Below are 27,107 nucleotides of genomic sequence, written 5' to 3'. Positions count from 1 at the left end.
TCATATTGATGCACCAGGCACCTTATGTTTAGCCACCAAAGAACACGAGAACAAGAATGCTTATAGTTAGGAAAAGATTATGGTTTGAAGTTTAAAGCTTTCTGAAGTTAAGAACAGAGCTTGCTGGGAGAAAGCTTCTTCAACCAGACCTTTGGAAAGTACCAAGAGTGATGCACTTAACAAAATGGCTTCCCAATAAACTTGCTTCTGGCCAATAAAAATGAAATAAATCAAACTGCAACTATTTTGAACAATTTGTAATCAAAAATACCAACAATTTCTTGGTTTCAGCTTCACAAAAGTGAAGATTTACTGCAGTTTTGTTTTAATAGTAAAATAAATGGAAGGTTTGGAGATTTCAAATGATTGTTCAGACAAAAGAAGATATCTGAAAATTATATTTTACAGTTTTCTTAAGTTTTAACAACCAATAAATTGTTTGATTGATCAAAAACAAGCTGATAAACCAATAAATAAAATAAATATTAGTTGCAGCCTTGTGTCAGATCTTAAATAAGTTTGAATGAACTATCCGAGAGTTACTCAGGCCAACTATAATTACATTGAAAGGACTTAAAACCTCATTTTGCTTCCATGTGGCGTCAACAAAGACATCTATTTGTAGCTTGTAGCACAGAGGCCTTCATCCGGACGGGGCGTGGACACAATGAGTTAAGTTTATCCGGGAGGAGTTGGAGTCGATTCGGCTGAATAACAGCCAGCATCACGCCCTGCACTATCCGGCTCCGCCGTGTGTTCGTTCTCCGTTCATGCAGCCATGTGTTGAGTCGGCGCTGAACTTCCTCGTCCTGCAGAAGAAGGAGGACGGAGGCGTGACGTCGCTGCCCACAGACAGGCCCGTACGGCAGGGGGAGAGAGGCAGGGACGCGCCGTGCGGGAACGGACGCCGCTGCTGCCGCCGCTGCCGCAGAGCACACTGCCGACACGCAGGAGCAGCCAGGGCACTAAACAAGCGGCAACCACGGCAACTTTGCAGAGACGACAGACGGCCATAATGCGGCACCGCCCGCCGACCCGGAGCTGATGTGACTGTGCACGCCCAGCGCAGGGAGGAAGCGGCGGACACCACCACCACCACCTCTCCCCGGTTGCCTCGTCTTGTTGAGCGCGGCAGGTCGGTCGGTCTGTGTGGAGGGGGGGGGAGGAGATGTCCTCGCTAACCGTGGAGGAGGACCAGAAATGGTTACCGACACACGTCCAGGTGACGGTGCTGAGAGGCAGGGGCTTGCGGGGCAAGGGCAAGCACGGCACCAGCGACGTGTACACCATCATTCAGCTGGGGAAGGAGAAATACTCGACCTGCGTGGCGGAGAAGACCACCGAGCCGGAGTGGAGGGAGGAGTGCTCGTTCGAGGTGCACCCCGGCGTGCTGGAGAGCGGCGGGCGGAGCGGATACCCGGCCGGGGCCAACGAGCTCGTCCTGACGGCGATGCACCGGGCGCTCATTGGGCTGGACGTGTTCCTCGGACAGGCGGTGATCCAGCTGGATAAAGTCTTTCACGAGACCAGATGCGTGAAAAACATGTAAGTTGTGTGTGTGTGTTTGTGTTTAGCATGCAGAGCAGGCTGCACACTATGACCAAAAGCTGCGTGTGTGTGTGCTTCATGTGCACTCCTATGTTCACTGAACCCATCGGGGTGTTTCTGTCCTCTCCAGGCTGCTTTTGTTCTATTTCAGTTTGTTGTGAAACAGAAACACAGCTGTCAGATCTGTGGTGCTGCATTAGGGCCCTGCAGACACACCCTCCCTCCTCCCACAGCGACACCAAACTAACTCCAAGCATCACCGAGGCTGGAGGGCCCCCCCCCCTCCTCCCACCAAAGATATACACACACACACACACACACACACACATACTCTGTTTACATTACATGCTTGTTGTGGGCTCTTAAAAAAATGTTGTTCCCCACTAGCTGAGGCATGACATCGAGCATGAGGAGGATTAATGTGGCTGTCCCAAATCCAGGGATTAACAGTTTCATGATCCCAAAGCTTCAAGGTATTTTTAGCATAACATGTTGTTATACACAAGTCCACCCACTAGATTATGAAATGATGATGGGAAGTTCTATATATGATCATATCTGATATTTTTTTTCCGGTGGAGGATGTGTTTAATGGTTTGAGTGCACACATTTTCTCTTCAATATGAACCTTATTAGTCTTTTGTGATGTCGTACACTTCCCATAATGCCTTTCAACATCCCCTGCAGAGCCGCCCGCCCCCCCGGACTTCTTGCATTCAGGTGTTGGTTAAATAGCGATTGCCTTTAAAAACAAAAAGTTAGCTTAAATGTTTCTCATGGCAGCAGTGCATCATGGGTATTTGAGGCTACTGCCTGCAAAGGAACGGGACTCTTCTATTATTTATTTCTCCCTTGTGTTGACTGTTGATTTGTGCTAAATGAAAAGTCTGCAAAGAAGAGAGACTGACAGGAGAACCCGATGTTCTGGAGAGCTCAAATATTTAGTTTGTTTACTTTCTCCCATCCCCTTTTTTAAGGCCGTCACCAAATTAATGGTGAAAAAAAGACCAATTTTGGTTGAAATAGATAAAACCATTGCAGCTTCGTTTATGGTTGTTGGTGTTTTTTTTTGTTTTTTTTAGATGTCAATGCTGCAACCAGGACCTGGAATATGTATTTATCTGTTTAGTTTTAACCAGAGCTGGTATATGATGCTGCCACTGGAGCTCAGATGAGATGTATTTTCAGTGTTGTCTGAAGCTGGTTGATACTTCTATCACTAGACTAGCAGCCGACCTGCCTGTGCTTTCTTTCACTCCCTTGAATATGAGATGAAAGTGGAACCAGTCTCCTACCGTCGGCCCTGTTGGGTGCTAGACACTTGAAGGTTAGAGCCCGCCTGAGATGTTGCTGTGTCTGCAGTTTGGTGTTTTGGTACATTCAGAGTGTCCATGTGGTATTCAGTGAAGGAGGGTTGCTCAATAGGAACACGTCTCCTCATGTGTGTCAACCTGTTCAGGGAAATATTAAACATCCTGGGTTGGAATTGGAACGTCCTTTCAGAAAGTGGACCACATTTCTTTTGTGCGTCTCCATGCAGGAGACGAAGAATGAAATATGACTAGATAAGTCACCAACACCAACATTTATCCATATCATACTTTCTCTCAGCCCCAACCGTTTTCTTTCTTTCTGATGATATGAATCTTGAATAATCGGTCAGAAATACATACCATGGTTTGAAAAGAAACTAATACTGTATTTGCTGGGGTTTATTTTTAGTGGTAAACATTTTTTTGAATTTGACTTGTCTTATCCCTCAAAGATTAACATGTCTGCAGCCATAATTTCTACATTTTGATTGACGATTAATAGACTTTATAATAGTTTAGATTATTCAAGCATTTTAACAGCCTTCTGGATTAGTTAAGAAATGTGTTGGAGCAAATAACAAACCTATGGAAATTATAGGACAATTGTCAAAGATGAAACTAGAAACAGAAATAGAGGAGGGAACTGACTCAGGATCATTCCTGAGTCAGATCCCTCCTCTATTCCTGAGTCAGAAAGTTCTGTTTAAAGGTTGCTAACATTAGCCGCTGCTATAAGGCTCTGACTATAATGGACAACAAAATCTCTGAGAATGTGGACTTTTTGTTTTGTAAGATAATTTATATTCTGTTTCCTCTTTTAAAGGTAAATAGTGGTGCTTTAATGCATTAGTTTGGTCCATATTAATGTGTTTTACACAAAGTTTCCACTTCAGTGACTTTAAAATAACAGCTGCATGAGAACTTTGCCTAAATTTGAGCATTTATATAGCATTAAATGAATTACTAATTAAATTCACATTTCATATCAGTTAATATACGCCAAGTAATATAGCTAATAATGGAACAATTTCAATAGATTATCTTTTCTCATATCATGTATTATTTTACAAATGTGTTGTGTACATTGACAATTCAAATTAAACTGTTATTAAAAACAGAAAGCTTAGTTCTACAGTGTTTAAAAGTTGAACATAGAATATTGAATTTGAGCTTAAAGCTTCATCTTTGAGCGCCAAACACCAATATGGAACTGGACCTTAAGAGGAGATTGTTTTGTCGACAGTTTGATGATTTTGAATGTAACTTTGCGAATATATTTTCATTGCAATGATGCAAGTCAAGTGTTGAGGTTTGAATCGCAGCCACAGCAGATATTTAATTTTTTCATACTTGAATTTTTTGGGGGGGAAAATGGAACCTTTAGTTGAATATCACCTTCTTTTTTTTTTTTAAACTTTGATATTAAAAAAATCACATAAAATAAAAGGTTTTCAGCGTTACGGTTTATTTTCTTTTTAGTTTGTTGTGGCAACACCCTTAAAGTAAAGTTATGTGATTCATATATCTTGTGTGTATCTTGATAGAATAATAATAGACTGTTAAAGTTTTTGTTTTGTTGAACTCGAGCTTCATTTTCATGGTGATAAAATCTAAAATCTAAATGTTGGCACTAAATTCTGATGATAAAAACATGCAGAAAGAATAAGATGCTCTGGTGAGGTGGCGGAAAGAAAAACAAAGAGTTTTAAAATCACTCTGCAACTATAAAACTCCCTTTACAGACAGATTAGCATGAAATCTTTCCTGTCAGAACATGGAGAAATTAACTTGGTTGCGTTTCTCTGTGAAAGTAGTGATGCAATTATTCTTGCAGAGGTTATAGGTGTGGGCCAGAGCTCTGCCAAGACTCCTTCACTTCACAAATTCTAATATTTATAAAGCTCTTTAGAGCAGATAGAGCCTTCACAGTGATGTATAGCTGCTGCTCATATATTTCTGTCCCCTTTTCTTCTGTACATCAGGCGTTTTTTATTCTCTCCAGGATTCATCATTTTCCACAAACTGCACTTCTAAATCAGCATGTTCTCGTCACAGTCGGTAGAAAAAATGGATGAGTTTGAAATCTGGACGAATTTTGGTTTAATTCTGCACACTCGACTCGAGTCGTGAATCTGGAGAAAAGAAATGTGACTTTGACCTGAAAGCCTTCCGACCTTGGAGGACTTTTAATAGTCGTTCTCAAAACCGGAAACACAACAGCAGAAGTGTTGGGAATGAATTAAACCATCTGTTTATTTGCTTTAATGTGAGACGCAACCGTTCACTTACTATCTTGTAGCACAAATCTTTTGCTTTGAGAGGTTATGTTAAAAAAAACAAAAAACAACTGAATTAGTGGCTCTAATCTGCTCCATAGACTTTAAAGTTAACCCTCTGTAAATGCCAACAGCGTTCGCTGAGTTCCGTCACTTTTGCCAAACACAATGTTTATCCTGAAAAATCCTAAAGTCAGATCCTTTTTTCTTCTTCTTATTTTGTTCATTCACTGGAGAGGATGCTAACACGTTAGCCGCTGTCTTTTAGCACAAGTGCAGACATGTTCAAAATTCTTTTAAAACAAATCGGCCAGCAACATGGCCGCCCGCCTCTGAGCCTGGTTCTGCCGGAGGTTTCTTCCAGTTAAGAGGGAGTTTTTCCTTCCCTCTGCTCGAGGTGTTTCTCCCTTAAAGAGGAGGGTCCCCCCCCCTCCTAGTTTATGTGGGAATTGTCGTATTGTTGGGTTTCTCTGTTTAATGTTGTAAAGTTCCACTGTAAGGACTTTAATGTGTTAAGTGCCATGAAATAACCTGTGTTGTGATTTGGCGCTATATAAATAAAATTGAATTGAATTGAATTGAACGTGAAAAACGCGTGTGGTTAGCGAGTTACAAGTAGAAATATCTGCCAGCAATAGTTAACTGTCGTCAAAGTAGATGGTTAGCTGTCAAAATCAAATGCTAGCTTGTGGAAGATTTACAATACTAACTGTTTAAATATTTAAAATGGCTTTAAATTTGGGTGCAGACAACTTGCTGAGGACCTGAAACTGAGTTCAGACTCGGACTTAACTTGGGGCTTAGCTGTCTTTTATTTGGGACTTCATAGCCAAGAAGGAGTCTGTCGACAAATAAACAACAAATATTTGCAGGCCCGTCTTCTCAAATGTGAGAATTTGCTGCTTCTTCTGGTTTTTACATGCTTCGAACTTGAAATAATTGTGAGGTTTTGGGCTGATTTTTGAACTCGTACATCAGGGAAACTGTAAAAGAAACAACAACAAGGCTTTCAATCAGGCTGGTTTATTCGGTGCTCGGGCCCTAATGAACCGGCAATGAAAATGAAGAACGCCAAATCGGTAGAGTGGAGAAACACTGCAAATTCCAGTTGTAAGAATATTCAAGGGTCCAGTTTATGTTCGCATATTACTGTATAATAAAACCACCGCATGCATGCGTGATTGGAAACATGTCCCAACATATCTGATCTCATCAAGCGATTTCTCCATCAAACGAAGCTGGAGCAGCAGCTGCCCTTTAAAAACGGCGACCGTGATGTTTTTGCACGCTGGATTACCGGTGTCGAGCAGATTACTGGAAAGGTGGGCGTCGAGTGAATTCCCCTTCAGAGTGTCAGGAGGAAGCTACAAAAAAAAAAAACACCCCCTAGATCAGCACACGCAGAAACACTAAATTGATTCTGCGATGCTTTTTGCTGAACACCAAATGTGTCGTGCACGGTTTTCCTTCATAATCAAGTTTCTTCCCAGGAGGATCGTTTTAATTTTCAGATGGTTCATTTCTGCATGTCAGGGATTCTTGCGGGAATATTATGATTTAGATTTGGTATTTTACTTCCATCACATTTATTTCCGAGTCTCTGTTGGCTATCTGTAACCTGTGAACAATGTTTCATGTTTCAGGCCTGAGAACTGAACCATCTGCTGAGTGAGGTAGAGAGAGAGAGTGTGTGTGTGTGTGTGTGTGTGTGTGTGTGTGTGTGTGTGTGTGTGTGTGTGTGTGTGTGTGTGTGTGTGTGTGTGTGTGTGTGTGTGTGTGTGTGTGTGTGTGTGTGATGTACATCCAGAAAAATCCTCTGCTAAGAGCCGACCGACTTTCAGGAGCTGCAGCCCGGAGAGAATATAGTCAAATGGACATTATAGGTTGCGTAACGCCGTGACCTGACGAGTCATCCTCGACCAATGTAGCTCGACGGGTTCCTGTGGAGACGGCTCGGATTAAGCGGCCCACATTAAACTGGTTTGTACTGGGTTGTACTCTTAAATCAGCGAGGAAGCAGCGTTGTTGGGTCACAAATCTCCCATCATCCCATCTGGCTTCATTGTGAAAAGAGGAGAGGGCACATACAGATGATTGTTGTTGTTGTTGTTGTTGTTGTTGTTGTTGTTAAAGCACATGTAAAGTGTGTTTTTTAGCAGACCAGAATTTCTAGAAGTGTTAGATTTGTTTCCAAATGTAGGTCACTGTGACACAGCAGCCGCCTTGTTTTTGTTCCTGTTTGTACTCGGAGCAACCCTTAGCTGTCTAACTAGCCAGCATGCTAAAGCTCCAGCTGTGGAGTCCTGCCAGCTACTTGCCAAAATTAGCAAAAGCAGGACGGTGCTCACAAATTTCTTACAACGTAAAATATCCAGCAGTTTGCACTTTTAATCATAATGTCTCTGTTTATTTTTCAATGAAACTTAAAAGGTCCCTAATTTTGCACTTTACTGGTGCTTTCTTTGCAATCTCTGACGTCTATAAGAAGATACGTTTGTGGTATTAAGTACCAAAACCCATGTCAGTATAGTTTTACATCTCCTGTCTGCCAACAACCGGCTGCTTTGTGTCTGTACCTTTAAGACACTCATATCAATGAGCCTTCCTTTTGATTGGCTGACTCTTTTTTTGAGTGACACTCGCCCTTACGGAAATTCAAACGGCACAGTTGCCGAATACGGGCGGCGTGCGTTTCTCTGCGGACGAGGCGTTTATTTTTTATTTTTTTATTTTTTTTGAAAGACAGAACCAAAATGTTTCTACTTTTCTGGCTAAAACGTATGAACACGAAGTGAAATGTACTCTGCACAAATTGTTCTTGAACCTCTTGTAAAATCGCAGCCCGGTCCACAATAGAAATCACATGAACGCTGATTAAATTGTATTATTTGTTGCAGCCTCCCTCAGCAAACAGAAAACGGCACCTGTGTTCTCGGGATGTTTTTTTTTTTATCTGCAGCACCAGCTTTGTAATCTACGAGTTGTAGATTACTCCGTCCTGTTTCAGGGGCTTTTCAACAGCATATCAGTAGTTAGCAGGATTTTATTATGACAGGTGATCTCCACATGTTTGTTTTTTTTTCTTCTTTTATTCTGAAATATTCGAGAAATACATCTGTCATTAATCTGAGTTAAAAAAAACACACAAAAAAACACCCATCTGTTATTTGGTTTTCTCTAATTTATTTAAGGGACTATCAGCATGTGTTGTGTTGTAAACTTCATCAACACCTTGTTTAAAGCTGCTCCCCTCTCCCCCCCCCACACACACACACATCTGGTCTGTGAAACATTCTCTTTTTCCTTCGACTCCTGAATTAACTGACTTATTTTCCACAGCAAGCAGCCGTTTCCCAGTTTATTTACTGCCTCGCTGGTGCCGATCCCCGACATGTGCCTCGGCCTGCGTGGCTGTAAGCACGACGCTCGGCTGTGTGAAATGCATGACGAGGGGAAGTTTGGTGGTGAGGTTATAGAGGCTCATCACATCCAGATGTGGAATGTGGTCGGGGTCCGCTGCGTTGTGCTGGTGAGGCAGGAATCCAGGCCACATTTACCACCATTACCCACAGGGCTCCTGGAGCGTTTGCTGGCCTAATTCATTGAAGACAATGTAATGGGATGTGGCCACTTGGTAATTCAAATGAAGCAGAAACACTTTGCATCTTATTTAGTGTGCCTGACACACCAAGGCGCTGGTGTGCTACCGTTGATTGTAGTTTTTGCACCCTGTTCTACCCTTTTCAGCTTTAGTTGGACCTCCATGGTGACATTTCTGCTGAATCGTTTTTGCCCAGTTGGATAAATAGTTGACCAGACAAAGCTTTCTGTGACAAATTATAAATGGAGGTGTCATATTCCTGCAGATGGCTCGATCCTGACCTAAATTCATGAAAAATATTAACAGAAAAATGCAGGTTTGTAGGTTGATGAAAACCTTGTCTGCTCTATTATTTGTTAAAGCTCAGTGAGGCAGGGTGTTGCGATGGTAAACACTGGTTTACAACCAAAAACCTGCTGTTGTTAGCTAAAGTCGCTCCTTCTTATTCATTTTCTGGCGCTCCATCTGAAAATAATCCCTCATTAATTCGAAAATAAGTCTCACAAAGTTGAGTTTTTGGGGGCGTGTCTGTTTGATTGACAGGCCTGTGGTGCAGTCAGGTCACAGAGATCGGTGGGCGGCACGTAGTATCGTCAGGTTTCCAATCAGATCAGTCAGATCCACCGCTCGCTCCTCCCCCCAGCTCGACCAAATATGGTCACTTCCTGCTCCAAACTGCTCCGAGCTAGCAAGATGGCGCCGGACAAAATCTGAACTGGAGGCTTCATAACGTTCACAAACCAACGGGTGACGTCACTGCTGGTAGCCGCTTAGGTACTACTTATTAGCATGGTAACACGCTAAACTAAGATAGCAAACATGGTGTATTTTTTTTTATTAAGTTAGCATAGTGATTGTGAGCATGTAGCACAGCCTTGTCGAGCTGTTAGCCTGCACCCCGAGAATCTCTGAAAGCTTCTGACTCCTCTGGTAGATAAAACACGAGTGCAAGTCAGAGTGATTGCACCTCAACAAACATATTTGATGAATAAAATGTTGCTGTTAAATTGGTACTAGTTTCATTTCACTCTTTAGTCTGACCCTGATACCACCGAGCTCCACAAAGCCCGACTACACGCCGGATAATACAGGCCGATAGCCTACTTGTGTTGTAGTTTCAGCCCTGTTCTTGGTTTCTAGGGATTGACATACGTTTTGTAAGATGAAGTCTGCTTCAGGAAGAGAACACTTTCCTGACTGCACCTCGGTGGATCGGGGAGACAGGGAGATGGGGCGGGAGGAGATGAGGAGATGAGGAGATGAGATGAGGAGATGGGGAGATTGGGTGGAGTGTTGAGATTTCCTGTTTTTGCAAGATGAGGAAGCAGATACGCAGTTATGCTCTGCAGCTCTGGAATGGGACTGTTTATGGACAACAGCAAAATCTGTGCCGACTCCCACAAATTCCTAAAAAAACAGGAGGCAGAATATTTTGGTTTTGGAGATAGTTGTGGTGCTGGAAGTCTTCATAAGCGCTTTTTTTTTATTGGCTGTTTATAGCCTGAAATGCTTCAGCAGGGCAGCCTGGCCGAACTACAGTTTCTGTGTGGGATGGTGCTTTTGGGAAAGTAGGTCCTCTTCGATAACAGACTGTTCTCTGCCTGAGCATGTGGGCTCCAGAACACAGGCTGCTGTACTTTTGTCTGTGCTGCACTTTCTGTATTTAGGGCCTCTTGTCTGTTAACTTACAGCCACATTTGTTGTTGTCAGGCTTATTCATGCATCGCGCGACCCACAAGCGCAGGTGCACGGACGTAAATAGGCCTTTAACTTCTGTGCATTGTCTTTGAAAACATTTATTTTAGTCAGCAAAAGTCTTTTTTTTTCTCTGAATATTTATATATGAAGCGCCACCTTGTGAAGTTAGTCAATTAAAAACCCAAAGTCTAACAATATAAATGCAAATAATAATAATAAAGTTTTTGCTTTTTTTATGTTCCCAAAAAAACACAAAATAGAGGCTGAATGGGAGATTTAAGACCACTTGTCAGTGGTGTGATGATGGTCGTAGTTTTTTTGCTCGTAGTTGTGCAGTAGAAAAACCCTGACGTAGCTCCCAGCTCTTGTGTTGGAATGTGAACCCCACCTTGGCTACAGGGAGTTGGTTGACGTGTCAGGAGGAGGACTGATACTACTGTTGGAGCATCGACGTGAAACTCGAGTCCACACCTAACAGACGTTCGAGGGACGTACAATTTTAGGGAGAGAGAGAAAAAAAAATTCATCTGTCAAATTGATTTTTATGCATATACACAAACATAAATTATGCACTTGCTTCATGGGAGTGCCACTCCTCCCTTAATGAAAATAACAAGCTCATGTGGCACATTTCCATTGTTGTCTATTCACACGAGATGTATTGTTTGTTGTTTGTGGAGCTATAAAAAGGCCCAGCATTCCTCCACCTCCTCGTTAATAATTATGATCTTTTGAGTCATACTGGCAGGAAGTTTGTTTGCCGTTTTCCACCGGCTGTCTTCTCGGGTGTTACCGTGTTTTCAGGGGACGATGGCAATTACATAACAGCCCGTGTGCTGTGAATTATACGACTTGTGTTGTTTCTTTCTTTCTTTCTCTGCAGCCTACAATTACGCCTGTTTTTGTGCTAGAGCGGTGGAGCTATGCTCTTTATTTTCCTCAGCTGGATAGTTTGAACCAAACAGGGGCTGGAAGAAGTAGCTTTCGATGACTTTAAGGCAGTTTTATTTCATCAGGCATGTCGTCTTCCTCTGTAGTAACTAGTTAAACTGTTTTCAGATCTGGTGAAAAAACAGTGGAGGATAAATGGAAAACCTGTAATATTTCGTGAGAAATTTATAAAAAAAATATCATTATTTAGTGTATTATTGATATGTGATAGTTTTATTTACAGTTTTAATTTTACATTGTATTTTTGGACTGTGCATGCATTGCAACATAATTTCCTGCCTTGCAGTGTTTCTGCACAGTCACTCTGTTGGTTTACAGAACAAAAGGACGGGATCTCGTGGGGGGAAATATAAAAAGCTGTTTAGTTTCTAAGACAACTGATGTGTGAGGTTGATTTCTCAGATCTCACCTACATCAGAGTTTTGGGGGTTTTTTAGGCTCTGTTTTCTTTCGTGTTCCATCTTTGACGTTCAGGCCTCTGTTCTTGTAACTTTTGAGTTTCCAGATAATGACATTCAGGTTTTCTTGTTGACACAACAGCACAATCGGACACTGTTGTTGTTCATGAAGCTTTTTGAGTTTCACAACCACATCATCAAATTGCATGTAATTACACTTAATTTCGTCAAAGCCACAGTGCAACATTTTAATTTTAATGTATTTTCAGTAAACATTTGTGAATTTGCGCATAATTTAATGACACTGACTCTTATATTTGTGGTCATTTAGGTTGTCCATGTGTCTTAGATTATATATAAATTGGTCTTCATGCATAGAATTACATAATATTTCCATAAAGCTGCTCCGTAAGGCGCCATCAACTAATCCTGGAATGTCAAGTTTGGCTATTCTGCAAAATTGAACTGTCAGAAAATGATCAAGACTATGAAGTTTGGGCAGGGTTGTGTCACTCAGACTCACAATGCACACATACGAACAAACAGGCAGTGTGGTCGAGGTGCAGGGTGAAAATAGCCTTGCAGCACAGGAAGTGAAATATCTAAAAGGAGGTTGGTTTCAGGCCTGTTTTTTTCTTCCCCACTGGCAGCAGAAACGCGTGTCAACCCGGGGAATTTTTGTCAGTCATATCGTCTTTTAAAAAAGAAAAAAATGGTCACAACAGAGCAGATGAGACCTTCCCACATCACTGTGCGGTAAACTAGTTGGCACGGCGTTTCTAAGAACTGCATCTCTTCGCTCGTCCAGTAAAAGTTGAGCGGACTTGTTTTCAGTCATCTTCATGGAGGTCACTCAGAGTTAAATCAGAGCTGACCATTGTTTTACTTCATTGTTCTTGTTCACCGGGTCCGTAATGATTAAAAAAAAGAAAGAAAAAAAAAGAGGCCTCCCTGAGGCATTGTGGGATGTCTGGTAACACACAGTTGTGTGGTGGTAGTAGGACGCAGACACAGAAATACACTCTTACTCTGTCTGAGGACAGATTAGCCCCATTCGTCAACAATACACTCATTCATGTGTCTATAGGATACAGCAATTTCTACACAGCTGTTTTTCATTTGTCATTTTTATTGCTTTACCCTTTATATGCTGCTGTAACGTAAAGATTTCACTTTGAGAGATGAATGAAGTTATCTATCTATCTATCTATCTATCTATCTATCTATCTATCTATCTATCTATCTATCTATCTATCTATCTATCTATCTATCTATCTATCTATCTATCTATCTATCTATCTATCTATCTATCTATCTATTACAATATGCATAACACAGAAAGATGCATATATTCCTGCACTTATTTATTAAAGCGACACTACCTGTATACACAAAGATTTTACATACATTTTACCCGCAAAACGCTGCTGATGAAAATAGACATATATTTCTATATTTTCATATTTTGCTTTTTTTTTTAAATGTTCTGTGTTGCACTGATTTTAGTTGTTTTTCAGATTCAAATTCAAATTATTGCTGAATTATTTGATGACAGTGTTTTCAAAATAAGACTTTACACTCTTCTTCAGTTATTATTATCATCCAGTAAAAGCTTTTATGTGTCAGTACACTGTTTCATAATTTGGAGGGGACACTGCTGGGGTTTTTTTTGCATTAAAATTTTTTCCTGTCAGTAATTTTTTTTTATAGTGATCACGGCTATTAACTGCAGTACCTAGAAGCCTTAGCTATGGTTGCCATGGTGAAGAAGTCCGGCAGAGACGTGAATCACAATGAATTCAAAATGCTTTTTTTTGTTCAATTTGAGTACAAAAAACGGTCTCATAGTTGTTGAATTCATCCTGAAATTTATAAAAATTTATAAGTGGATTTATTTAACCTGCAGATTTTGTTTTCTTCACACCTGTAACAGGATTTCAGATCAGTGATTGGAAGTTTCTTGACATTATGCACATTTTACAGCGAGGTTTTTATGAACACTGGCCTTTACCTTTTTACTTTTAATCAAATAAATTAGTTTTTTCTCATGCAGCTGTTATTATTTCAGATTATGAGTCATCAAACTTTGTCTGCTTTTACATTAGAAACCAGAGACGCACAAAATAGCTCCTCACACTCAACAAATCTTTTCAGGACAAGAACAGAAGCCCAGTTTAGTTGCCAACTAGTTATTATTTTGATTACCAATGAAACGGTTGCTCTGTTGCCGTATTTGATTAATTGATTAAATTACATGTCTAAAAAAAAAGTACGAGAAATGCTCATCACAGAGCCTAAAGCTGCAACTTTGATTTATATTTACATGAAGAAGAGAGAAACTATAAATTCTTACATTTGAGAGACTGGAACATGCAATTGTTAAGCTTTCTTGCTTGATAAAGAACTTTAAAAATGAATAATTTCACAGAATTGTTGTTCATGAATCTTCTATGAGCCGACTAAATGATTAAACATTGTGTCTGTGAACCTGATGTGAATATCCTCCTTTCTGCTGCAGGTGGTACCGGCTCAACTCTAAGACGGGAAAGAAGGAGAAGGAGCGGGGAGAAATCCAAGTGACCGTCCAGTTCACCCGGAACAACCTGACGGCCAGCATGTACGACCTGGTCATGAAGGACAAGAGCGCCTCCACCTTCACCAAGCTGAAGGAGCGCATAAAGGGGAAGAGGAGGTCCAGCGAAGATGACTCCTCCTCGGCTGTCCTGCCAAGCGGATACGGCTCTCTGTACCGGATGCGCCAAAGACTGCCGAGCGACGGAGGCGGGGAGGAGGACTATGAAGACGATGAGGGGGGCGAGGCCCGGCGGAGCAAGATGAGGACCTTCTTCTTGAGGGGGAAGTTGCGGAAATCCTCCGACACTCGCTCCAGCACGTCTCTGGGCTCGGAGAGCAGCGAGTCATCATCAAGGGGAGGGAGCCTCAGTCCCACCGCCGGTATCAGTGTGGTGGTCTCCGACCTCTCCAACTCCCCCAGTAACAGCAGCAACCTGACGGCAGACAACAGTCCAGGTGAGGAGGACACCAAAGATTACTGCACTGCACCTTTATTCCAAATAGTAGATTTCAGATTCACAGAATTCCTAGTGGATGCACACACACACGGGTTCATGTCAACAACCCTGCACTCTTTTACAACAGCTCATTACCACGCAATGATTTTTTTTTACTTTTTATAAATCAATTAATAATTAATCCAATAATGTCATAAAATTGTGAAAACATGCTAATTTGAACCCACTACAGTTCAAAATTATATCAGATGTTACTCATTTTAGAAGTTTTTATACAAATTGGTGGAAAACAACCCAAATTGTGTTTTTTACTCTTGACAAGATTCAAGAATATCTAATGGGTTAATAAGTCATCTTTAGAGCTGCTGGTAGATGGATTTTATTGCTATTAAAACAAAGCCAGGCTAGCTGTTTCCCCCTGTTTCCAGTCTTTGTTCTAAACTAAGCTAACTCAACTATTTCTTGAAAAGCCCATCATGAGAGGATGATGTCTAATAAACACGTACCCTGTATATTGGAAGACTGAAAAAGAGGAAAACTCTCATTAAATCAGTTTTTTTAATTCAATATTGCTGTGAATAATGTTCCCATGTAATTATATTGTTAGAAAATATTCATATCTGTTCTTAAATCTGAAAAACATTGAGTAAAATTGCACCAAAATCTGGCAGAGAGTGAGATCCTGGACGATTTTATGGAAATGATATGACTTTATTTTCATAAAATGCAAAAGGAAAAAAAACACAACTTCAGTGGGATGCTATGGTGCCACAATCAGCTGCAATAATGTACATTTACTCTTTTAAAGTAAAGTCATTTGAACAAAAAACAAAGTGTTAATGAGCCCGCAAAGAATCATGAAGTGAAAATCGTGCATGGGGAAAGTGCTGTTTACATTTTTAAATTGGCTAATTAGAGAACAGTGTGGAGGAGATGCTGTACTACAAACTGCAGAGCAACAGCTCTTATAATACTGAGAGGTAATTTAATTCATTTCTTTTTCTGCTCATGTCTGCCAGAGACTCTTGATTCGTCCCATTGTGAAAAACTGTCAGTCAAAGCCATCACCAGCTTCTGTCACCTGATTAAACTGCCTGTTAATTTAATTTCATTAACTCACTGATTGCCTGCGTTATGTTTTTCCCTCCAATGTCTGTGTGTTTAAACTCTCCCTTCTGACATCCTTTCATTTCCTCCTCTCTTTGCCTCGTTCTTGCAGAGCACACAGCAAACACGTCGCCCAAGTCGTCCTCTCTCACCTGCGAGTTCGGTGACGAGGCCGGTGAGATCACCATCGCAGTGCCTCAGCCGACTGTTTGTGTTAACGGAAGCCATTCGTACCAGGTCCAGCCTCCGGACCCAGGCTCAGGGACACCTGCAGGTTCTTTAGGCCTGGGACTGTTGCAGAAGTCTCTGCCTCTCTCCGTGTCACTGCAGAACCTCCGACCCGATGCAGAGCTCCCCAGGGGCCTCGTGGGAGACGGGCGCCGCTGGTCTTTTGACAAGCCCGGCGAAGAGGAGAAAGCTGCCATCGCCGCGGCCCTGGAGAAAAGCGGCCCGATGCTGAGTGAGGAAGAGGAGCAGTTGGGACGGGCTGCTCCGCCACAAGCTGCCTCGCTGTCCTCTGCCTCCGCGGCGGAATCGGACATCCAGGGGAAGAAACCGAGGAGGAACTTGCTCTCCCACGGGAGGAGCGAGTCTGCTGGGAAAGGTCAGAGTCGGTCCAAGGATGAGTCCGAACAGACTGCCGCCTCCGAGGAGAAATACAAGGGGTGGTTCGGATCAAAGGAGTCGCACAGCAAACCCAGGTGAGACTCGCACTGTGATCACAAACAGAGAGCGGCAGTCACACACTGACAGGTTCGTTTGTTACAACATCAAAAAGATGATTCAATTATCATTTCAGTGTGAATGCAATTTGAAGAAGTCGCTAACATGAGCACGAACCTGCGCTGTTTAGATTCCCTGCATCATTAGTCATGACCGAGGTGTCTAATTACATCAAATCTGGACACTTTGGTTTTATTTTGGTGAAAAAAGGGGGCATGAAAGATTACTTTTAAAGTGTAGGTTGATGCTTTTGCAGCAAGGTTTTTGTGGGGTGTTTTTATTCATAGATTTATAGAAACTGTTTTGGATTTTACCTGATGGAGAAAAATGACCCAGACTTAACAGACTAGCTCACTAAAAAAAGAGATGTAGTGTTACCTTTAGGTAAATCTTTATCAGTGTGTTTTTATTTAAAAATTTTCATGATCATAATCAAAATGTTATAGTAGGTGTTGTGGAAAAAGCCCTGCAAAATAACAGGGTAAAGCAGCCATTTTCTTTCCATCCATTCCAGTTTTATACCTGCTTTATCCTGAACATGGAGCTGACTATATGAGCAAAGGCAAAGACCATTTAAAAAAAGAGTTTGAAATTTTAGAGCGAGCCGTGCTATTCTTTTCCTTTACCATTTTTTGGGATGCGCAATAATTTATCCATTTGCCCTGTATTTCTGTGCAGCATATGTAGTGTAGTGCAGGTTGCCAGATACATCCAGGTTTTCATCCAGGTCCCTGCACACATGAAGTTACTACCAAACCTGGCAACCTCACTGTGACAACAAGCCTCAAGGAAGCCACTGTGTTGGCTCCCTAAGAAATAATCTAAACACCTATTTGCCTCTAAAACCATAAACTATCTTTCTTACATGTCTGTTTAGGTTCATATTGAACAAGTTGGTATATTTTTGCACGTCTGACAGAACCAGACTGACAGTTTCTAGTCTTAATGCTAAGCTAATCACCTCCTGGCTCTAGCATTTAACTACTTACAGACAGACAGTGAAATACTGCTTTACAGGATAATGTCGCCCGTGGAGCCATTTAGTTTGATAACATTAATATTTACTGTGTTCCAAAATTGAGCCACTTAGGAGTCAAATTTCCGAGTAGTTGTTTACGTCCTGTGGAGCAGCATCACAGCTAGAGGGTGCTTCCAGCTCCGTACGCGTCCCTCCTGGTCTCAGTCTCTGGTTACAGCAGGTATCTGCAATGCAGATGGAGGATGGGAAGCCGCTCCGTTGGAATTAACTTGTATCCAGCCGAAGCTTTGTGCTGGCTCTGATATGGTTCAGTAGTAATGTCAGTTTCATGGAAAGATGATGATGTGAGCTGGAAAAATCATTGTTCTCTTGTGAGTGTGTGTGCGTGTGTGTGTGTGTGTGCGGGGGGGGGGGGGGGGTTGTGTGGGCAGGGAGTAGGCAGGGAAGTAAACCTCATCTAATTTTATTTCCACTTCTAACACAAGCACACAGTTAAGTGGGTAATTCATTTCAGAGGCTGGACTGTACTTCCTCCTGTGCACCTTATATATAATTTATTTTTTAATTCAGGTCTACAAAGATCAAACAACTACTTTTAATTTTCACTTTTCTATCAATTTACTGATCTTAAAAAAAAAAAAAACAGAAGAAGCCGGCGTCGTAGTATTTTCACACAGTGAGCATAAAGAAAATATTGGACTGATAAGCACCTGCTGACTGAAGCGAGGTCAGCTGTTCTGGATCATAGTACACACAGTGTCTCTGTGCCAGCTCTGGAACTATACATTTTCACAGCCTACACACCCATATGCTTTTAGATGCGGCGAAGTTGGCACCGACTGCATGCAGCTGCCTCAACTTTTCCCGCAGAATATTACACAACGGGCCGGTGAAAACACAGAAGAGACAGACGCAGATCTTCTTAGATAAATAGTGTTTTGGAAGACATTAAAACATACATCATTAATTTCAACAATTAAATTGCAATTTTTGATAGAATTTGTTTGCTTAGCAATTACACTTAAAACCACAAATTGTGGACCTTTAATGTGGTTGTAAAACACAAAGTCCATTTACTCTGACAATAACTTTTAGTTTGCAGAAAAATATATAACCCTTAAAGTTTATTTGTTGATCTGTGGGGGGATTTTTGTGTGCATTTCTGTTGCTCTGTGCTTTTGCCACCACAGGAGGGCGCCAATGTCTAAAATTCACAAATTCTCACACTATCTTTAATTCTGCACTAATCGCGATTTTTATAATTTGATTTTTATATTTATACAGACTCCGCTGTCAGCTATACCTTTTGTACACTTTTGAGTCTTTTAGCTCATTGTTTTGGTGTTACGGGCTGCAGTTTGATTGTTTTGGTTCACTCTTTCGGTTCTCAAACCCGTGCTTCGTGGCAGCGGTAAGCGGTTTTCAGCCGATAAATCTGCTGTCTAGCACCAGGCTTTAACGAATCTGTGTGAACGATCCTAACTAACGAAGAGGACTGTGTGCCCTTCCTTTCACAGCCTGGTGGTCTCACCTAAACTAGAGCCCAGCACTGACCCCCACCCACCACCTCTCCCACCTACCCGCCACCCCTCGGGTCCCCCCGTAGATCCCTCCTCTTTGGGCTCTCCCCTGCACCACACTAACCCCTTCTGCCCCTCACAGAGCACACCGCCTCCCATATCCCCCTGCAACCCTTTCTTCTCTGTCCTCCAGCACAACCCTTTCTACGAAGACACGCTAACCCCTCAGCACCTCAAACCTTCGCTGCCTCCTCTGCCCTATCTTTCCAGTTCCCGGCCTCCCATTGCTCAACTCTTTCCGCAGCCCGGTAACCCTAACCCGACCAATGACAACCTGACCACAGAAGACCTGAAAGCCAAACTTGGGAAAAGACCTCTTCCTCCAACTCCCACAGACGGGAAGAAACCTCTACTCAAGAAGTTGTCCAACCCGTTTATGTCTGTCAGGGAACCGGACTCAGAGTGGGACGAGTCTTTCGAAGCGTTTGCAGCTGGCAGGCTACAGTCTCCTGAGGATCTCGCCACAGATTGCAAAACACTGCAAAACCCACCCAGCGACCATCAACTGGAACACGGCAATAATAAAGGAGCTTTACTACCCGTAACGGAAGCTGATCAAAGCACAAATGCACGATCTTGTACAGATTTTTTATTCGAAGCACATAAAGTCACCGGTCAAGGGACCAACACTAACCTGCATCACCTCGACACTTTCTCCAAATTCCTTGAAACGATCCCAGAACACACTCCCTCTAACTCTGCTTGCACTGATACTAAACAAGACACCAGTGCTAATAACGATCTAACCGACACTAATATGCATCAAACCTTACGTTACATCTCATCTACACATCTCAACAGCGGCTCTCCGGATCCGAGCTCTTCGGGTCTCGGAAGTTTGGCGGAGGATGATTTCCTCTCCTGTATTTCATCTCATTCTGACAAATTCTCAGCGTCCTCATCCGAGGAAGCTGAAAGCAACATCCTCGGCTTCGAGAATTCCTCTGACTCATCTGTGGTGAAAACAAAAAAGCCCTCAGAATCCGACATGTCAGATGATCTGTCTTTAATCGATGCATCCCAGCGAACTGTTATTCAACATGGGGTTAGTGACAATGAAAAGGAGTTGATTGGTTCTTTAGCACCAAGATCTCCAGTGCTGACACATCCACAACCCGTGATCCCTACAGATAAGACAGGAACTGAAGGTATAAATACTCAGACACTAAACATTTCTGATGTTGTGTACCCCAACTTTTTGCCGAACTTTTTCGAGCTACAACCGAAATCGACCTTCAATGAAAGTCGAGAAGAAAGCGTCGATAGATTACTGGATTTTTCAAAGGATTTTTCAAAGGATTTCACTAATACGTCTGCTAAAAATGATCCAGATGTGCAGATTCCTGCCAGTGCAGATGCTGAACGCTCCTCCACACCACTATCATTACACATCACAACCTCCTCCCCCGGTGCCGAGCAGCATTTGTCTGATACGTCATTTGGAAGCGCCGGTTTAGGAGAGCAGGATGCTAATGTTTTTGGAGATTTCCACAACATCAGTCACATTGGGAGCAGTCCTAGCCGAGACTTTGACGACACTTTGTTATGCTTGGACACATCCGATCGGAGTTCAAGCAGCTTCCTCCAAAGTTTGTATGTCAGCCCCGACTCGCAAGACTACCAAACTTGCGAGTCTCACCAGTTCTCCAAATGCTGGAGCGTTTCCGAACCAAACGAGACGCTTTACTCCGCTAACTCAACGCTGTGTGGGGAGATTAAAACAACAACTGGTGCTACTGTGGGCCTGGTAGATTCCCCAAATGCATCCAGGACATCTAACGGACAAGAATCCCTCCGCAGGGCCCAGGACAAGCCGGTAACTCTTGAGCTAAGCTTCCCAACGGGAGATGGCTCACAAGTCTTCCCTGCAGCAGCGACAGACTCTCACACGAGCTGTAATCCAAAGAGGCTCAACGAAGGAGGTGTGGAAACCCAGCAAGTCGTCTCAGCTGACGGGTTGGCGGAATGCCCTCAGGTACAAACTGCTACGCTACATCGCTCCCAGTCCGAGGGAGCTCTGGCGCCGGCCTTTGACGAACTCCTGCTGCCCTCTTTTGGGAGCGATCCAGGCGTGATGCTTGAGTCCTCCTTGGCTCAGCCGGGTCCCCACTTTCCCACTCTGATTTCCTTTGCTCCTTCTCTAAGTCCTGACCGTAGTAGCTCCCCTGTAGCTCTCTATATCCTCCCTTCCCTTGCCAACGCTTTGGCGAGTTTGCCAACCGGCGCAGCACCAGTGCCAATGCTCCAGGAGACAGAGCAGCAGCAGCAGCAGCAGCAGCAGGCGGCAGCCAATCTGCAGAACAGGTGAGGCTGCACACGCTCAGTGAAAAGGTGAAGAGGAAGCACCTTCTGCTTCCAGAAATTTCTATCCTGTCGTCTCTTCGGTCTCCTTCTGCCGCTCCGCTTCCGCCTGCTTTTCTTCTGTGCCGACTCTGGGACGGGAGGGGGGGTGTGACGTGACCTTCTCTGTTGTTCAGACACACACACACACACACACACACACACACACACACACACACACACACACACGTACGCACGTATGCACGCATACACACATACATGTACACTGGTGTTAACGGGACTCTTGTGCAGGTGTCTGTGTGTGTTCTAGCTGTGGTGACAGGAGAAGAAACAAAGCCTCAGGCCAATTAGCAGTTATTATTTTGCCCTGATTCCTACCACACACCTCCTCCCTACCAGCACACACACACACACACACACACACACACACACACACACACACACACACACACCCCACAGGGCCAGCCAGTGTTCACACACAGCCACACTCATTTGCCAAAACCTCAACCAGAAACCTTTTTTTTTTTCTTTTTTTTTTTCTTGTGAGCCCAAAAAAAAAAAAAAAAAGTGTTGTTTTGTCACGCATTGCATTTCCTTTTCACCTCCGGGTAATAACACACTTAACACAATTTCTACATGTTTGATTGCACCAGTGCATGCAGATAAGTCTCTCAGTTTTTGGGATAATTTCAATTTTCACCAGTGTTTCCTTCAACACCTCACACCGGTCTAACCTCCTTTGATCTTGAGCTCTAAAGTGAAGCATTACTGGGATTTTAAATGGTTCTTTTAATGTCTGGTGTCAACTTAGGGGTCTATTGTGTTCAAATTGTGATTAAACCTACAATACCAGGGCTAAAGAAAGATATATGTGAGGAAGATTTTTGCTTTGTGAGTGCCAGTAAGTCTCAGAAGATTTTCTTTGAAATGTAGGTCACTGACATAGGAAATTAGACTACACAAGAGTTGTCATTTCGGAAGATCCCTCAAGCTGACCTGAATAGAGAACTGCTTTGTTTGTTAGCTTCCTGGCTTGCAGGAAAATTGGTTAAATGAAACAATAGGACAGTGGCATCGTTTTGCCCGTGTAAGATTAAAACATAAAAAAAATATTTGCTTAAGTTTTCAGAGTAAATTTTGGTTGTGTTGTGCGTCATTTTCAGAATAAAAGCTCAGTGCTAAATTTTTTTAAACTTTTTTTAATGCCTGAAGTAAAAATTCTTGATTTTTTTGTTTTGTTTATTTATTTCCTCTAATATTGTTTCATTTGAAGGATGTTCAGGCATAAAGTGAAAGAATCTAGGAATTCACCAGAAAGAAGGAAATATTTTTCTTTTTATCCCATTAATCATCTTCTGTTTGTCCATGTTAAACCTCTTAAGAAAAGGAATAAAATTTGAGTTTGAGCCAAATTAATAGCAGCAAAAAATGCTTGTAGTTTGGTGGATAACTGTAGGTGGTACTCAGCTTTTATTTAAATGTATTTTAATAATACATATGGATGCTAATAAGACAGTAACACTAGATTTATTTTAATATTTAAGCTTAGAAGTTCCATGTTAATATTGTGAATTTGAGTCTTTGATAGAATATTTAAAATTTAAGGTTATTTAGGTTGTTTAAGGTTTTTCAGAGCTTTTGACCACATCTCAGGCTTCTTCAGGTTTCATGAATTTACTACATTTACAGGTGGTTATATAGAGATTTGACGTTCCTGGGCAGGTTCTGCTTGTTGAAGAAGACCATGAAATATGGTTGAAAGCCCTGGGGAAAAAAAGCTACTCTTAGATATTAAAACATTCATAAAACTATCATCCCAACGCTTTACTCTGAAAATCACCCACTTCCCCCTCTTTGCATGTGGTGATTTTCAAATTAAGACAGAAGATCAAAAAAATCTTTGAATTGAATTAAGTTGTTTTTTTTAGTTAAATTTTCCTATAAAGAAACAGCCAACGTGTACATTGTTGAAGCTTTGTTAACTGGGAACCTTCAGAGGGCCAGACAGTCCTCTGTCTACCTGACTGTCTGTGCTGTGTTTGTCCTTTGTTGTCCCTCCGTGCAGCCCCCACCCAGTGAAGCCCCTGACCACTGCCATGCTGGCTGAGGAGAAGCGGTCAGTGCTGGCCACCGGCCTGGAGAAGTTCAAGTCCACCATCCACCCGGGGAGGAGCAGCCAGCTCACGGAGCAGGAGACTGACAGGAAGAAGGTACAGAACCAGAATAATACTGCAAACGACAGTCACTATGTGAGTGCATTTTTCTGTCTAATGATCACGGCTTGTGTTTAGATTTATATGACATTTATACACTTCATATGTCAACCTCAGTTTCTCTTCACACACACAGTAGCTGATTGTTGATTTAAGAATACACGATAATGGAGATAACTTGGATTTACCAGTGAATTTATATGTAAGGGAAGCAATAAGAGAAGAAAAAGTAATATAAAAATACTTATTTGCTAACATTAACATTTAATTTTTATTTTTTTTAAAGAAACATACCTTTATAATACTTTTTTTTTTAAATGTCATTTATTGGATTATAGTGAGGTTTGATTTCATGCAGTGGATTTTGTTATATCTGCAAGTAATGAAAGAGAAATGACAGTTTCATGTTTTTGTTTACTTGTGAAACAAACAACTACGCGAGTTAAATTGATTCTGAAAATCATTATTAGCTGCAGCCCTAAATATTTATTAAACCTCGATACAGTTCATTTCCTTTCACCGTTCTAAATTATAGCTTTGCATCAACAGGAAGTGAATGAAAAGATTTGTAATTTGCTTTCTTTTCCTGCCTCTCCGTCTTGTCTCCAGTCTGCGACAGAAGGCGCCGGCTCGTACTACCACCTGACCCACAGCGAGCTGGTTGCCCTGCTGGTGCACCGGGAGGCGGAGCTTAACAGGCAGAAGGCGGAGTTTGAGCGTCAGAAACTGTTGCTGAGCAAGCGCGAGCTGGAGCTCAGGAGGCTGAAGCCGCAGGTCAAAGATCTGGAGGACTACATCGACACGCTGCTGGTGCGCATCATGGAACAGAAGCCCACCCTCCTGCAAGTGCGCTCCAAGTTCAAGTGACAAACGTAGGGGAGGGGGGGAAAGGGGTTCGCAGTTCACCTCCACAACAGCTCTTTAGTCTTTTCACTGCTATGCTGTCCTTTTTGATACAAATATTTCGGCACTGAGAGATGTTGAGGCGTCGTTTTTCCAGCCGGCATGCATTAGTGGACTGACACACGTCCTGGTCTGAAAGGTTTCGTCCGAGTGGTTTTTCTTTTGAATGTAGCGCGTCCTCAGGTTGTTTTCAGGTTCACAAAGCCAAGGTGGTGGGTTCACAGCCCAGATGCTTCCATTTTGGGATCCTGATTGTAGAAACATTGATTCTTCCTTTTCACCTCACCTCTCACTAATATCACTGAATCACAAGAGAGAGAGAGAAAATTGTATGGTTTCAATCCAGAACGGTGTGTATCCAAATGTTTTAATCCTTTAAATACAAATTCATTGGCCATTTTTACAGCGTACCGTCAGGTTTTAGAGGATATCACTCTTTCAAGGAAGCCATAGGTTTACTTTGATTTTAGTGAAGTCTTCTCAAAGACAAGAATCCATCCCAACAAAAAACTTGAATGCCTTTTTTATGTCTTAGAAATGCAGTTGAGAGTAAAAACTGTTTAATTTTGTAGTTTTTGATTAATGGATTAGTTGAGAAAAAAGTCAAAATGTTAAGTTTCCTTCAATCTCTTATTTGTCTAGCTACCAGTTCAAAACTCAAAGATATTTAAGTTACTATATATAACAAAGAAAAGGCACAAATACTTAAATTTGAGAGTCTGGAAAGCAATAGATTTTCATTTCACTTTTGGCTTTTAAAGCACCCTCAAAAAAGAAGCCCTGCCTACAACTACTGTAGCACATGCTATGCTAGCACATCCCTACATAATAGCAAAGGCTACAAAAATATTCACCTCGATAGATTTAAAAGTTTTCAAATCTCTGCAAGTTTAAGCTCGACTGAGATGACCCAGAAACTATCTGAAAGGCAATAAATCAATCTACAATATTTAAGTATGTTTTAGAAAATTGTCAGAAATTCCTTAAATGTAAACACAAATCCTGGTCGATGAGCAGAATGTGTGAAACCACTGGTTGGATTCCTTCTGTCTGACTTTCTAGGATGTTTTTTCTTTGGTCTCTATGCTGTTCTGGATTGACACCCTTCAAATGTTCCCTGATAGATACAGAGTGCTCTGACTAGTTCTTGACTTTACAAACCAAACGAGCGGCATGAGTGTTCAGCACGTTCCTGGGAACTGATTGTAGCTCATGAATGTTCAAAAGTGTTCTTAGCCAGCAAGCGAATGGTTTTTTATTTTCAGCGCACGACGAGTGCTGTTTATCTTCTGCTCTCCTCTTCCCTTCTTTTTTTTTTTTTTTCCTTCTTTTTCGTCTTCCTATGGGCATGTCTTGAAATTACCCATAATGCTCAGCCACATAAGCTAACTGATTCTCGTGTGGGTCGCGGCGTTATCAGGTGAAGACAGCATCACTCAAATATCCAGTCAGTATCGAGACGAGCCATCGCAGCATCTCTGATCTCATGCTTCTGCCTTCCCGCGCGCGCGTTATCAACTCCACGGCGTCGAGAAAGATGCCTGCGACATGCCGCCACTTGACTTCCCCTCCCTCGGCACTCCGCGTGTCACATCTGCTTCTGCTCGAGCACGCGTACTGCTACCGCTTTCAGGTGTTACAAAGGGATATATACCGCGTTTTACAGCATATATGCCGTGTTGAAATGCCAAATGCTGCCTTATTTTTAGTTTTCGTTTTGACGTTTGTTAAGAATCTAGCACTTCGTTTTTACTTGTCGGGGCAGGTTTTGAAGAAAAAAAAAGCCATCTGTTCGCTGAGAGTTTTTGTTTTGTTTATTCCCCTGATGCTTTATTATAATATTGTTTAAGTCACTGCACAAAAATACATTGTATGCATACCAATAGAAAATGAGTAGTAACAGTGATTTTCTGTGAAATGCCAAAAAAAAAAAAAACACGAAGCCTTGCCGCTTTTAATCTGTGGAGCCGATCGACACACCATAAAGTATTCTGATATGATGCCACTTTTAACAGCATTCGTGGATGTCCTTGCACTACTTAACTCGTCAGAAGAAAACTCTACTGTACCCGTCTGTCTGATATCGGTATAGTTAGATCTACTTTACACCGTACTGCACTTTCTAATCGCTCTGTGATTTAAGCACTCGTCCTACGTTCGACCACCACGGCGACGATTAGCAGCAGCATCCGAAAACCCATCCCGTCGTCTCGGTTCTACAACGCAATATCCAGTGCATAGCTGACTGTAGAGACATCATAAAAGTGACTCGGCACTCAACGCGGTGCGAGAACAAACATCCTCCTTCATGTCTTCCATTTTACAGAGTTTTTATTTGAACTGACTGTATTTTGTCCTCGATCGTGTAGCTGGTGGAATGTGCTTAAGGTAGTGTGTAAGATTGGAAAGTTTACAATCCGTGATGCAATTCTGTTTCACAAATTTTTGTATATTTAATAAAGAATATTTTGTGTTTCTTGCTCA

The 27,107-nt window shown here is 42.1% G+C and overlaps 1 protein-coding gene across 3 annotated transcripts; it reads left to right on the top strand.

Annotated features, from left to right (window-relative positions):
• Window positions 1–656: 656 nt before the first annotated feature.
• On the top strand, window positions 657–27,107 carry rab11fip5a (RAB11 family interacting protein 5a (class I)). Of its 3 annotated transcripts, none has more exons than XM_069711569.1 (6): window positions 657–1,545; window positions 14,304–14,815; window positions 16,037–16,625; window positions 19,144–21,510; window positions 23,573–23,756; window positions 24,330–27,107. In XM_069711569.1, the coding sequence occupies exons 1-6, from the start codon at window positions 1,169–1,171 to the stop codon at window positions 24,585–24,587; spliced, it is 4,287 nt and encodes a 1,428-aa protein (XP_069567670.1). In that variant the 5' UTR covers window positions 657–1,168; the 3' UTR covers window positions 24,588–27,107. The 3 variants fall into 3 exon arrangements, with proteins under 3 accessions (XP_069567670.1, XP_069567671.1, XP_069567672.1); XM_069711570.1 differs by having other exon boundaries at window positions 658–1,545; window positions 23,573–23,717; XM_069711571.1 differs by lacking the exon at window positions 19,144–21,510 and having other exon boundaries at window positions 667–1,545.

Source organism: Brachyistius frenatus, unplaced genomic scaffold (genome assembly GCF_029030835.1).
Source record: "Brachyistius frenatus isolate BFR_SWC_R1_liver_20210118 unplaced genomic scaffold, ASM2903083v1 Contig_102, whole genome shotgun sequence".
In the NCBI taxonomy this organism is placed as follows: Eukaryota; Metazoa; Chordata; class Actinopteri; family Embiotocidae; genus Brachyistius; species Brachyistius frenatus.
This window is presented reverse-complemented; position numbering and strand designations above follow the sequence as displayed.